At 40.4% G+C, this 12,493-nt stretch overlaps 1 protein-coding gene across 1 annotated transcript in view; it reads right to left on the bottom strand.

The window, feature by feature from the left end:
* The window catches only part of BAZ1A (bromodomain adjacent to zinc finger domain 1A), a 71,969-nt gene that overhangs the window by 21,823 nt on the left and 37,653 nt on the right, over window positions 1–12,493 (bottom strand). Inside the window, exons 14-20 of the mRNA XM_054971087.1 lie at window positions 12,177–12,401; window positions 10,462–10,627; window positions 9,528–9,638; window positions 9,153–9,277; window positions 4,580–5,188; window positions 2,956–3,119; window positions 1,800–1,951 (exon numbers count right to left, since the gene is read on the bottom strand). Coding sequence (XP_054827062.1) covers window positions 1,800–1,951; window positions 2,956–3,119; window positions 4,580–5,188; window positions 9,153–9,277; window positions 9,528–9,638; window positions 10,462–10,627; window positions 12,177–12,401 — 1,552 coding nt within the window. The remainder of the gene's footprint in view (window positions 1–1,799; window positions 1,952–2,955; window positions 3,120–4,579; window positions 5,189–9,152; window positions 9,278–9,527; window positions 9,639–10,461; window positions 10,628–12,176; window positions 12,402–12,493) is intronic.

The raw sequence follows: 12,493 nt of genomic DNA, 5'->3' as shown, positions 1-12,493 counted from the left end.
CTATGGCTTCTGAAGGGCAACGAGCATAATGTATCTATCAAGTCTTCATCTTGTTGGCACGGAGACCAATTCTTCTCTGCATAAGATTAAAAAAACTCTCCAACAGCCTTAGAGATGAGGCAAAACTGGGCAAACCTCTATCTTGACACCATCAACTTCATTGGGAAAAAAAGGAAGCCTCTCTCTTTTCCTAGCCATAGACCATTATTTCGGACCACAATAAATCAAGGTACATTTGTATACAATGGCTTTGCTCCTCATCCTTCCCTTTCCCTTCCTCCTGCAGCCCCAAATGCCCCCTGAAATGCTCCTCCTGGGACAGACAAGGGGACCACTAGGAAAAACAAGAGAGGAGAGTCAAATATCAGCAGCGGAAAGGGGAGCAAATGAAAACTGTATCCTTTTCCAATGGATCCAACTTAATCAGCTCTGCTCTATTTGCATTCCTGCTAGTAAAGATGTAGACTTACATCAGCAAAAAAGCTCTCCATCATAAAAACTCAATACAGATCAGTTGGAATTTCCTTCAAAAACCCTAGATTGATGAGGTAACTACAACTGCCTCCAACATGCCTTCTCCCCATCCCAAGACCTCCCCTTCCATTCCTTATTTGGACAAGTTCCCAGGAGAATCAGAGTGTGTTCACCGGAGAGTTCACCTGGTTTCCCCCATCCCCACCCCACCGCCCCTTATCCTAATCTAGGAAAAAGGAAACTTGTTTTTCTTCAAGCGGAAAGCCTGATAACTGAAGTCAGAATATGTACCTAAATCATCCTCGATGCATTCAGCATATGGGGTACTCTGTTTTATCCTGCCATGCACCCATGAGTTCTGCCTCATGTGGCAGATGTGTTTTGGTTGACATCATCTTTGAGTACTATTACAGAAGCATCTAAGCATAGCACACATTATTTGCTTTCTCTGCTCACTGTATTTGCTTTTGGATTACCCCCATGGATTACTGGCTGCCCAGGCATTATGACACTCTTGCTTTGTATCCACATAATTTGCCTGGAAACTTTGCAGATAGGTAGCTATAACCAGCCCTGCCTTACCTTCTTGTTCTACCTCTTTCCTGTCTTTACTGAGTGACACAATACTATACACACCTTTTCAATGTACACTTTTATTTTATATTTTATATATTTTTATTTTAACATGAGCATTCTACCACCACCACCACCACCACCAGCAGCAGCAGCAGCAGCAGCAGCAACATTTGATTTATATACTGCCCTTCAGGACAACTTAACATTGCCTTACTGTTTACAAAGTGTGTTATTTTTATCCCCACAACAATCACCCTGTGAGATGGGTGAGGCTGAGAGAGCTCTCAGAGAGCAGTGACTGACCTAGCAGTTAGTACTGTTGCTGTATATCAGATATTATCATGACTGTTTGAACACACTTTCTAATTTAACCATACCCCAGGTCTCAGTAGGTTAGTGATAAAAATAATTAACCCACAACATACAGAAGCTACTAGTTAATAAATTACAAAAACAACTAACTTTTGGGTCGTTCAGGCAAGCCAAATCTCATCAGCTCTCAGAAGCTAAGCAGGGCCAACCATGGTTAGTGATTGGATGGGAGACCTCCGAGGAAGACCAGGGTCACTATGCAGAGGCAAGAATAGCAAATGACAAATAAAAAACCACCTCTGTTAGTCTTTTCCCTTGAAAACCCCAACAGGGGTCGCCATTAGTCAGCTATGACTTGATGGCACTCTCCTCCACCAAATTATTAAAATGTGTAAATAGGAATGAAATGCAAGTCAGCATTTAACGTATATTCTTACCTGTCTTTTACAATAACTCCTGCTTGATCATTGGCTTCCATCTCTTCATCTTCAGGGATTGTTTTTGTTACACCATTTTCTTTGTTTTCCTCATTTAGAAGTTCATATTGCCCACTTTCCAAGGCTGTCCGCCAAACCTGCCTGTCTGTTACCTGTAAATATAGCATATTATTGGACTCTCACACAGACACTGTATTTTAAACACAATTTCTAACTTGCTATTTCAAGCAAAAAAATGGCTTACATCTTACTGACATATTTTGCGAATGGAAGAACAAAGGAAGATTTTATCCAATTGCCAGTGTCACTACAGACTCTGCCTCCCAATCCTGTTCATGCAGGTCCCGATCCCAGAGTTGGGGGCTGGGGCCTCGGTGAGCTGGAAGTAGAAGGCTGGAAAGTTCTATTTCATAAGCTTCAGGCTACTTATGTTTTGTTGGATACAAGGTCATAACTTTTATGGGTACCATTCCTCATAAACAGCAAGATTTGAGTCCTGTAGCGCCTTAGAAAACAAGACTTGCAGGGTATAAGCTTTTGAGAGTCAATGTTCCCTCTGTCAGATTCAAATAGGAAAGGAGATCTCTGAGCCCTTATACACCAATCAAAAGATGCTGTTAAGTAGGAAGTCTGAATGCAAAGGTACACTGAAAAATGTTATCAATGTGTTTGAAGCAGTGGAGAAATGTTAGGGGTAGGAAATTCAGAAAATTAGCATCTGTAGCTATATAAGATCCCATGTCCCTGTTAAGCCCTGGCGGGGAGGGGGAGTCTACTATTCTGAATTTACGAATGAACTTGTTCAGCAATCTCCATTGTAAATAAAGGATTCTTACATCACTACAGATGCACATTTTCTGCATTTCCTGCCTCTAGCATTTCTCCCCAGCTCCAAACAGATAACATTTTGCATTGTCCTTTCGCATCCTAACTCCCTTCATTACAGCTCCCCTCCCACCTTCTGACTGGGATATAAGGGCTCAAGGAGCTCCATTCTGACTTGTATTTGATGAAGGGAGCTGACTTTAAAAAGCTTATACTCTGGAAATTTCACTGGTTTTTAAGGTGCTACTGGACTAGAATCTTACTCTTCTAGTGCAGACCAACATGGCTATCCACCTGAAACATTCCCTATAAAATACAAGTTAGAAACTACCTTAATGGAGCCCAAAGTTCCTTGGTAGATTCTGTCTTCAATGTCCAAAAGAAAGTCTCTAAGTCTCAATTCAAGTTGCTTTTCTGCAGACATCAGAGCTATGTCACAGGCATTCTGCATTCTTCCCCGTCCTAATAGTGGCTTGCTTTCATTCTGTGACTTCTCTGTAACAGGAACCAATACTCTAACAGTATTCTTCACAGTAAGACTGAAAAGCACAGCACCTAAATATACTTTGAAACTGCATTCTGATGTCAGCATTAACAGCTTTTCACAAACTAAAGTGATTATCACTGAGACCAAATGTACTAAACAAAAAATCTTACACATTTTTATTTATATATAATATAGTGGTTCAGGATATTGTCATACTATTGCCAAAGTACATTTCTATACTGTATAAGCGCAAGAATCAAGGATAGCTTTTGAGGCCATATTTTAATCGTGTCTTATTCTGAGGCTTAAAATATGATTTATTTAACACAGCAAGCCTTTGTTATAGGCACAATCCATTTTGTGTCCCTATAACAGGGATGCCCACACAACTAATAGAGTTCTGTCTATTCTACTGCCCTCTCCACTTCTGCATGCATATGTAGCCTTCCATGTGTCATTAGGGGGACGTCTCTGAGCATGCTTTCCATATCCCCATGCAACTCTGGTCCTCAGGCAATGGGATCATTTGATGAGGATGCTGGATGCACACACAAGCTTCTTACTCTGACAGTCTGTCTTGTTGCATGTCTGTGCAACTTGGGGTGAGGCCATTAAGCCCTGTGAGAATGGTCCATGCCCATTTGATGACTGAATGCATAATTATGTATTTAAATGTATTTTTATACACTGCAGGGAATTTTTCATTCGTGTCTGTCAACAACATGTAGTCTATTGACCGATTTGGCGTATTTGTAACCTGCTTTGGTTACTTCACAATAAGGCATGGTCTTAGGTAAAGGTAGTCCCTTGTGCAAGCACTGAGTCATTACTGACCCATGGGGGGACGTCGCATCGCGACGTTTTATTGGCTGACTTTTTGTTACGGGGTGGTTTGCCATTGCCTTCCCCAGTCAGCTATGCTTTCCCCCAGGAAACTGGGCACTCATTTTACCGACCTCGGAAGGATGGAAGGCTGAGTCAACCTTGAGCCGGTTACCTGAACCTGGCTTCCGCCAGGATTGAACTCAGGTCATGAGTAGAGCTTGGGCTGCAGTACTGCAGTTTACCACTCTGCGCCATGGGGCTCAAAGGCATGGCCTTAATCAAATAAAAATGACAAATCTTTTATTAAAGGGACATCTCAAGCCCATGCATCATTTTACACATAGGATGAATTTAATTGAAATTTTCTTGTAACAGAATTTCAAAGAACATCAGAAAAAGGACATACAGGAAATAAAGATAAGGTATCTTCCATATTCAACTGTGAGAGGTAATTACAGTAAAATGTTATTACAGCAAAGAGTATTCAAACCATGTTTTCATATAAAGCAAAGGAATTCAAACTGTTAATATAATGAAAAATTCCATAGGAGAGAAGCTAGTTTGAAGTTTATCTTGAAACTACAGTATATGACAGCCATCAATAACTGAATTAAATACACCTGAAAAAACCAAGAATATTTACCTGAGAAATTGTATTTTTCCACAGGAAAATTGTTCAATTGTTCAAGTATTCTGTTCTTTTCCTGCAAAAGAATTTCCCTTAAGGTACTCTCCCTGTGACCTCGGGAATTGAGAGCTGCTAAGAGTTGTTCCAGTTGTTCCTGAGAACTGTAAAAGCACCATCGGTTTGGTTTATATATTGGTCTTGGCACCTGTAGAGGAACACCAGCATGCACATCTTGGTGATCATTGGAGGTAGGTTCCATTTTTGTAGACTCTCCAGTGTCAGTGGCTGTCTGAGATTTATCTACAATATGACATTGTACATTATTTTGAAATGAAGATGGCCGTGGCAAGAGCATGTCTTCTGTAAGACCAGAATAGTCTTCTTCTACAAATAATCCAGGAACAGAGGGGAAAAGCCAGTAGCGTCGATATAGGCGATCACGACCCAAAGGAGAGATATTGGTACAGGCCGTGGCTTTCTGAATCTTTTCTGTAAGTTCTCGTTCTTTAGTTTGCTGCTCCTGTTTTAAGGCTTCTTCCTCCTCTGGATTAAGTGGCTCACACTTTTCAACAGTAGTCTCCACTTGCCTTGCAAGATCTTTAAAGCCATTCTGTCCTCTTCTGCCTACAAGAGACAGTTAAAAAGGAGATGACACTATAAACAGTACCATTCTCTGCAAACAGCTTCAAAATGTACCTTTCTTGTTTGTCCATGGATAGAAACTGCCAATAATTATTAAATATAAATAGTAAGGTAGCACTTCTGCATTATATACCCATGTTGTGGCCCGATGCCTGATTTTTATAGAGATATTCTTTCCTCTGCATACTTTTGAACTTAAATTGATTTACTGATAGTACCGTAAGTTTTTCATGTCACGTATTCCCAATTTGTACTCACTAGAGATGGGCACAAACCAAAATACAAACCAAAGTTTGTGACGAACCAGGGCGGTTCATGGTTTGCGAACCAGCAGTTCATCAGAACCCATTTCTGACAAACCACCACGAACTTTACGCTGGTTCGTTTTTTTGGTTCATCACTGCAGACAGCCTGACACTGATCAATCAGTTTCCTAGGCAACAGGGAATGGACTTCCTGCAGACCTTCTGCTGGCCTGGAAGTGGCCTTCTGCTGACCCAGAAGTGATGATTTGCTGACCTGGATGTGACATTTTCATGGACCAAACGAACCAGTTTGTGAACTGGGGCAGGTTTGTGAAAGTTCGTGAAATACAACAAACCACGAACTGCATGGTTCATTTTCCTCCCCGGTTCGTGCCCATCTCTAGTAGTCACTGATAACTTAGTTAACAGGCATGTTACATACTCTCCAAATGGTAAGAAATGGTAACCTTGAAATTTCTTCTTTGGAAGGTGTTAGGGAATTTTTGTAACCTTTCACCCATATACGAGCGCTATTGAAGCAGACCTTTTAACACAGAAGCTAAAATCTTTCATACAGGGAACATTCTCTCTTTAGATTAGAAGTCATAAGAATTAAAAGTCATAGTAACCTTACAGTAAACACAGGAATATCAACATTCTTTGTTTTCCTTTTCTCTAGTAAAGAAATAGCCTTGGAAAACAGCCTTTAAGGGAGCTTCTTATGAACACTGTAAGAAGTAAGGTGCCAAACCTTTTGACATGTTTATATCAGGAAGTATTTACTGTCTTGTCATCCAGACCCATCAGGTGCCATAATTCCTGAAGGCAGCATTTCCAAAGAATTATTTGTATAAACCCTGTGTTAACCTTTGATCTTTTATTCTGTAAACAATTAGCTGTGATAAGTATATAAGACTTTCTGCTGTGACTGATCTTTATGCATATGTTGGAACATGGCATTGCATCTGGGTTTTATTGTTAATAAAGCTCATTATTCTTTATGGATCACTGTTTTGGTGTCTTAGATCACTGTGGGTGACAGCTGTTGGGAAATGTAATCTGAATGCAGAGTACCTTTAAAGAAATTTTTCCTTACCAGAAAATAGAGCACTGGAGACTTATGACTTTTTGTAGTATTTGCTTTATTTACAGTGTTATTCAGTGGCTTGGGAGCCAAACAGGGCTCTTTGCCATGCAACCTGTGGTTCTTCGGAGTACCAGTCCCCAACATGGTACCCACCCCATTTTCAGAAAGTTGGCAAGCAAGGCCATGGCACAGCAGATCTTGTGATTCAGACTGTGGAACATCCCCTGCTGTGGAGAATCGGTAAACTGTGAGCCTCCCTAAGTGAGAGGTGTTTTTCAGAAATGAAGTAAAAAGTCTGTCCTCTCTGAAAACTCCCTCCCTTCTCCATAGCCTCTGAACTCTCATCCCAGTGCCTGGAGAGCTGCAGGGAGGAGAGTAAGCTGGCCACAGAGAATAAAACCACCACACCACCATGGTAAACAATCTAGGAAGAGAGCAAGCTGGCTGGTGTCTGGTGTTGGCAATTTTATTCCCTTTCTCCACAGCCAGCTCTCTCTCGTCTGAGCACCTTGACAATCTCATTTACAGGATTTATAACACACCTTTCTGCCCTCATTAGGGCCCAAGGCAGCTACCAGATTAAAAACAAATAAAAACACATCTTTAAAACCATTAAAACAAACAAAAACATGTAATTAAAACCATTAAAACCAAGTTAAAACACACACAGAACACACTAGAATACACATACATTAGAACAATTAAAAACACAGCAGGGCAGATGGATCATTGTGGGAATGCCAGATTAATCAAACAAATCTTCACACACTGGTGGAAGATGGCAACAAAAAGGGATGGACAATGTCCTTGGAAACAGAATTATAGAGGTTTGGCAGCATGACTGAGAGAGCATTCTCCCAGGTTGCTGTCCACCTAATCTCAGACATAGAGGAAACCTGAAACAGAGCTTCCAAAGATAACTGTGGCAGTTGGACAGGTTGATAAGGGAATAGGTGAACCTTCAGGTATGTTGGTGCCAAACCATACAGGGATTTAAAGGTCAGTATCAGCATCTTGAATTAAAACAAACTTGAATGGAAACAAATTGGAAGCCAATATAGGTGGGTCAAGACTGGAGCGATATGGTCCCTACAGCCCATTCCAGTTAACTTCCAGGCTATAACATTCTGCACCTACTGAAGTTTCTGAACACTTCTCAAGAGTAGTCCCACATACAGTGCATTTCAATAATCTAGACTAGATGCAAGCAGGATATGCACCACAATGCCTAAATCTTTCTGGCCAAAAAAGGCCACAGCTGGCTAACCAGTCAAAGATAATAAAAAGCCCTCCTAGCCAGAGTTGCCATCCTGCTTCTCCAGCAGTAGGCCTGGGTCCAAGAGCACACCCAAAGTATGGACCTGTTCCTTCAAGGGGAGTGCAACACCATCCAGAATGGGTGACACTTTAACAGGTGAAATGGCAAACTCCACAAATTTACAACAGAAGCAGCACAAGAACCCATCTGCTGTTCAATCCCTCACACTTACAATCCCTCAACTAGAACCGGTGACAACTTAAGTTCCAGGTGAGACTTTCTGCTCACCGGTAGCACTTCTGTCTTGTTGGAATTAAGCTCCAGTTTATTAGCCTGCGTCCATTCCAAAATTGCCTCCAGGCACTTGTTCAGGGTATCTACAGCCTCCCTAGACTGGAAGTCTGAGATAGAGCTGAATGTCATATGCACATTGTGACCATTCAGCCCAAACCTCTGGATGACTTTACCCTGAAGTTTCATGTAGATGTTGAAAAGCACAGGGGGCAAGATGGAACCCCGCAGGACAACACAGGCCAAAAACCAAGGGGCTAAGCAGCACTCCCCCAACACCAATTTCTGAAACTACCTTCAAGTTAGGACTGGAACCACCACAAAATAATAGATCCAGAGGAGGTAGCCTTGTTAATCTGTAGTTGCAAAATAATAAAGAATCCAGTAGCACCTTTAAGACTAACTAACTTTATTGTAGCATAAGCTTTCAAGAACCACAGCTCTCTTCGTCAGATGCAACCTGACAAAAAGAATGGTGGTTCTTGAAAGATGATGCTACAATAAAGTCGGTCAGTCTTAAAGGTGCTACTGGACTCTATACCACAAAATAATGTTTCCCAGCCCAGAAAGGTTGTCCAGAAGGATACCAGATGATAGCCTCCAACCTCCAACTTTATCACATCTTTCTCTTATACCAACACAGATCTTACTGCTATACAGCTGCATGACTGCTATCCTTTCAGAGAAATAAAAAGCCAGATAGCTATCGGCGCGGGGGGGGGGGGGGGGGGCAAGAACTACACATAACAGAGGAATAAATACGGAAAGATAGGCATCTTCACAATATGCATTTTTGTTGAGAGTAATCAGAAGATAGTGTTTCTAGGAATATGAGGAGGACCCTAGCAAGTTTTTTGTGCCTTGGATGCAAGGATCAAGACGCCAACATAAGAGTAATGAGTGGAATGAATTTAAGATTTTAACTTCTCACTCTCTCTCTCCCCAGCATGATGAAGGAGCTAATACAGAAGATCTAGTGATAGTACTTTCCATCAAAACCCTTAGGAATATAAAACTTTGCACCAATACAAACTTGGCCATGAAGAGATATAAACATTGATTTACCTCCTCTTCTCTTTTTGTTTGGTCCTATGTCATATTCATCATCTGATGCAAAATCTAGGTCTTGTTCCTTAGTTTCAACTTCCTTGCTTTCTGTACTTGTATCAAGGTCTTCCCGTTCCTCCTCCCTAATACAATAAGCACAGCATAATAGAGAGAGCAAGCCTTCCATAATCAGAGTTATATGAATTAAATCTGCACAATACATTGTTATAAACCATACAGCATATTATGTAAAGCTGTGTTAAACCCATGCACCATGGGCAAAGCAGAGGCACTGCTCTCAATTATTGTCCCTCTAAGAAAAAGATGAACTTTTAAATGCATTTAAACATTTTCCCCTACCTGTAGATAACATAAGTAAATAACTGATCGTACCCAACAGATACTTCCACTGCAGGATTTTTATGCTCTTCCTTCAGCTTTTCCAGTTTCTCTTTCAACTTTTGTTCCTGTCCTTTTAATCTTTCTTCTTTTCTCCTGCGGATTCTAGAGTTAAATAGTATACACTATTAGTTTCAACATACGGTATTTTTGAACCATTTCCTCTGATCATCTCATTATTCTAAAAAGCATGGCATAATAACACACAGAACATATGCAAATTCAGTAGAAACCTTTGTATAAATCATATTACTAAATATTTATAATTAAGTCTCATGGGCAGATTACGAAGTCAAACTTTTGTACTGGAGTGGTTTTAAAAAATTTGTAATAAGTTTTTGTTTGAAGTAATCAGTCTTAAACACATTAATTTTTCTAAGCTAGATATGATAGAAGGGTCTTAATACCATATGCTGTATTGGTTACTACCTTTTCAATACTTAGTTAAAAAACTAAAAGCTACATGGGACCACTTGCTGCATCTCCTTCCACTCAATCTTCCTCCCCACTTTCCTCTCTTCACTTGCTCAGCTCAGTCTTCCCACCATTCTCCTTCCTGCCCACTTACCTTTCTACTCAAACCAGTAAAGCAAGTGGGTGAGTGGAATTAAGTAAGCAGCAGTCAGCTCCAGCTTCTGCCTGTTCCAAGTAGCCATCACTATGTTTGTGTGTGATTCTAGATGTCATCCAAACTTTGTGCTGTTTGTGTACGTGCATGCACGCCAGCTGTACAAATTTCACTTTTATTGATTTTGGTGGTTGCCCTGGATTGGCAGAATCCTAAATTATAGCCATGAGAGGCCTCATTATGTCTATAGTTTGATATGCACAGGGGACAGCCCTTGACTATTAGATATCAGGAAGCTTCTGACAAGAGACCCAACTTAATTTTATCTTAGTAATGTTTAAACTTCTGTATTGTGCTCACCTTGCTGCAGCAGCTTCTCTTTCTTTGCGATGCTGTTCTGCTTTTAACTCTCTGAATTCCTGTTTTGCCTGCCGTAACACATCAACGGAGTCCTCAATGAAGTCCCGTGTAGAAACAAGAGTCAAAAGTTTCCCACAAAGGGCATGAAGAATCTTCATCTTCTCTCCTAATTCATGTTAAGAGTAATGTTTAACTATGGTAATCTGAGCACTTCCCTTTGCTCTGATAGCTAGGTTCATAATTGTACAATGGGGTATCTCCAAAAGTAGCATTTTGATAATTAAGTCACATAGCCCACTAACAGAATCTCTTAGGAGGACAATGGAACCTTTATACTGGCTGTAATGTCCCTGGCGTAACTGGGGCCAACCCTGGTGTAACTGGGGCCAAGCAGCTGCCAAAGTTGCAACTGCAGATAATGCAGATTTTGTTGGGTCTGCATCTTCACCCAAAGCCTCTGTTAAATTCAGAATTTAGTCATTTTATGTTAATTTTTTCTGACAGTATAAGATCCACCATAACCTCCAATAGTCACTTCCTGAAAAGTATTTTCTTGTCTAAAATAGACTAGGATTCAAATTAAATTAATTAAATTTGTGGAACAACAGTGCCCCTGGAACAGTACTTTTGAACTGTAAAGAATTCTTAAAAGCAATTTGTATAGCATGGGGATGGGAGGTGAGGAGTGGAATCAGCTGCTCAGAGAATGAAAATCAAAAATTCCAAGAAGCATTTTTAAGTACTTGCACCTGAGGTAGCTCATTGGATCTCAGCCACTGGTTCTTGGAAAGAATAAGCTCAAGTGAAACAACAAAAACAAGCTCCACCACATTAAAGGACCTGCCTAACTTCTAATTAAAAGCTGTGGTTAACGACAGAGTCCAAGTCTTACTGCTCTTACTGTGCTATGTCTTGCCTTATTGCAATACTTCTGGGCACTGTGTGCAGCACTTAACACAATTTCTAGTGCTAAAAATTTTAATCTATTTGTTATTATCCTTGAAGAGATTTATGCAGGTTTTTCTTGACTTCATCCTTGTAAGTGTAACTCAGTCTAAAGACATCTGCAAAGTGAATTCCTGGGATTAAATGGGGCCATTTCACTCTAGATTCAGAATCAGTTTTGGACCTGAAACTGCCTTGACTGCCTTGAGGAATGGCCTTCGCAGGGAGGAGGGCATTCTTTTGGATACATCAGATGGGCATTCAAAAGCACTATGTTCTAATGGTTCTATTTGTATCTGGCTGGCACCAGAAAAGTGGTGCTGGGACAACTACTCAGAATGATGGCGCTTATAATAACAGGTCCCACAGCGTTCCACCAGGCTCCCTATGCTTTTTAATTTATACACAAACCAGAGAGAGGGGACATTTGCAGATCTGGAGTAAAATGCTATCACTATGCTGATGCCATGCAAATCTACTTCTCCTTTTCATCTGTTTTGCTGGATGTCCAAAACAAGCATATCAAAGAAGCAATGGATGAGGGCCAGTACTCGAGCACTACTAGTCATCGAATGAAGCCTATCAAGGAGTGCAATGTCAAGAATTACCAATATTTTATTCTATGGCTATTCTAAGATGGTTTTATTGTTCAGTAATTTTACTTTTCTGATATTGTTTTAATATTTTGTTTGATATTAGAAGCATTTATGTTGAGAGCATGGTATAACTATTTTAAATAAAAATCTGGTAAGTTCATTTGGATTCATTACCTGATGATAAATCATATACCGAGGTACAGGAGAGTTTCTTCAGCAATCCAGGATTACTCAACCTTAGCTCCACACAAGCATCATCAGTAGAATCAAATCCTCCTCGCTTTTGGTAACGATATTTGGCATTGGCTGATGTTACATCTGCACCAGATGCTAGGATATGGAGTCTGAGAATCTCAGAAAGAGTGCAACTATCAAGATCCAGGTTTTTCAAATTGCAACCTACAGTTAATAACAGATGATGGCTAGATTATTTACTTATCTGCAGTATTCAACAAACAAAGTGAAATATACTCTTTATAAAATAGATCAAA

Source organism: Eublepharis macularius, chromosome 2 (genome assembly GCF_028583425.1).
Source record: "Eublepharis macularius isolate TG4126 chromosome 2, MPM_Emac_v1.0, whole genome shotgun sequence".
Classification (NCBI taxonomy): domain Eukaryota; kingdom Metazoa; phylum Chordata; class Lepidosauria; order Squamata; family Eublepharidae; genus Eublepharis; species Eublepharis macularius.
The sequence above is the reverse complement of the archived record's forward strand: the minus strand, read 5'-3'. Positions and strand labels throughout refer to the sequence as shown.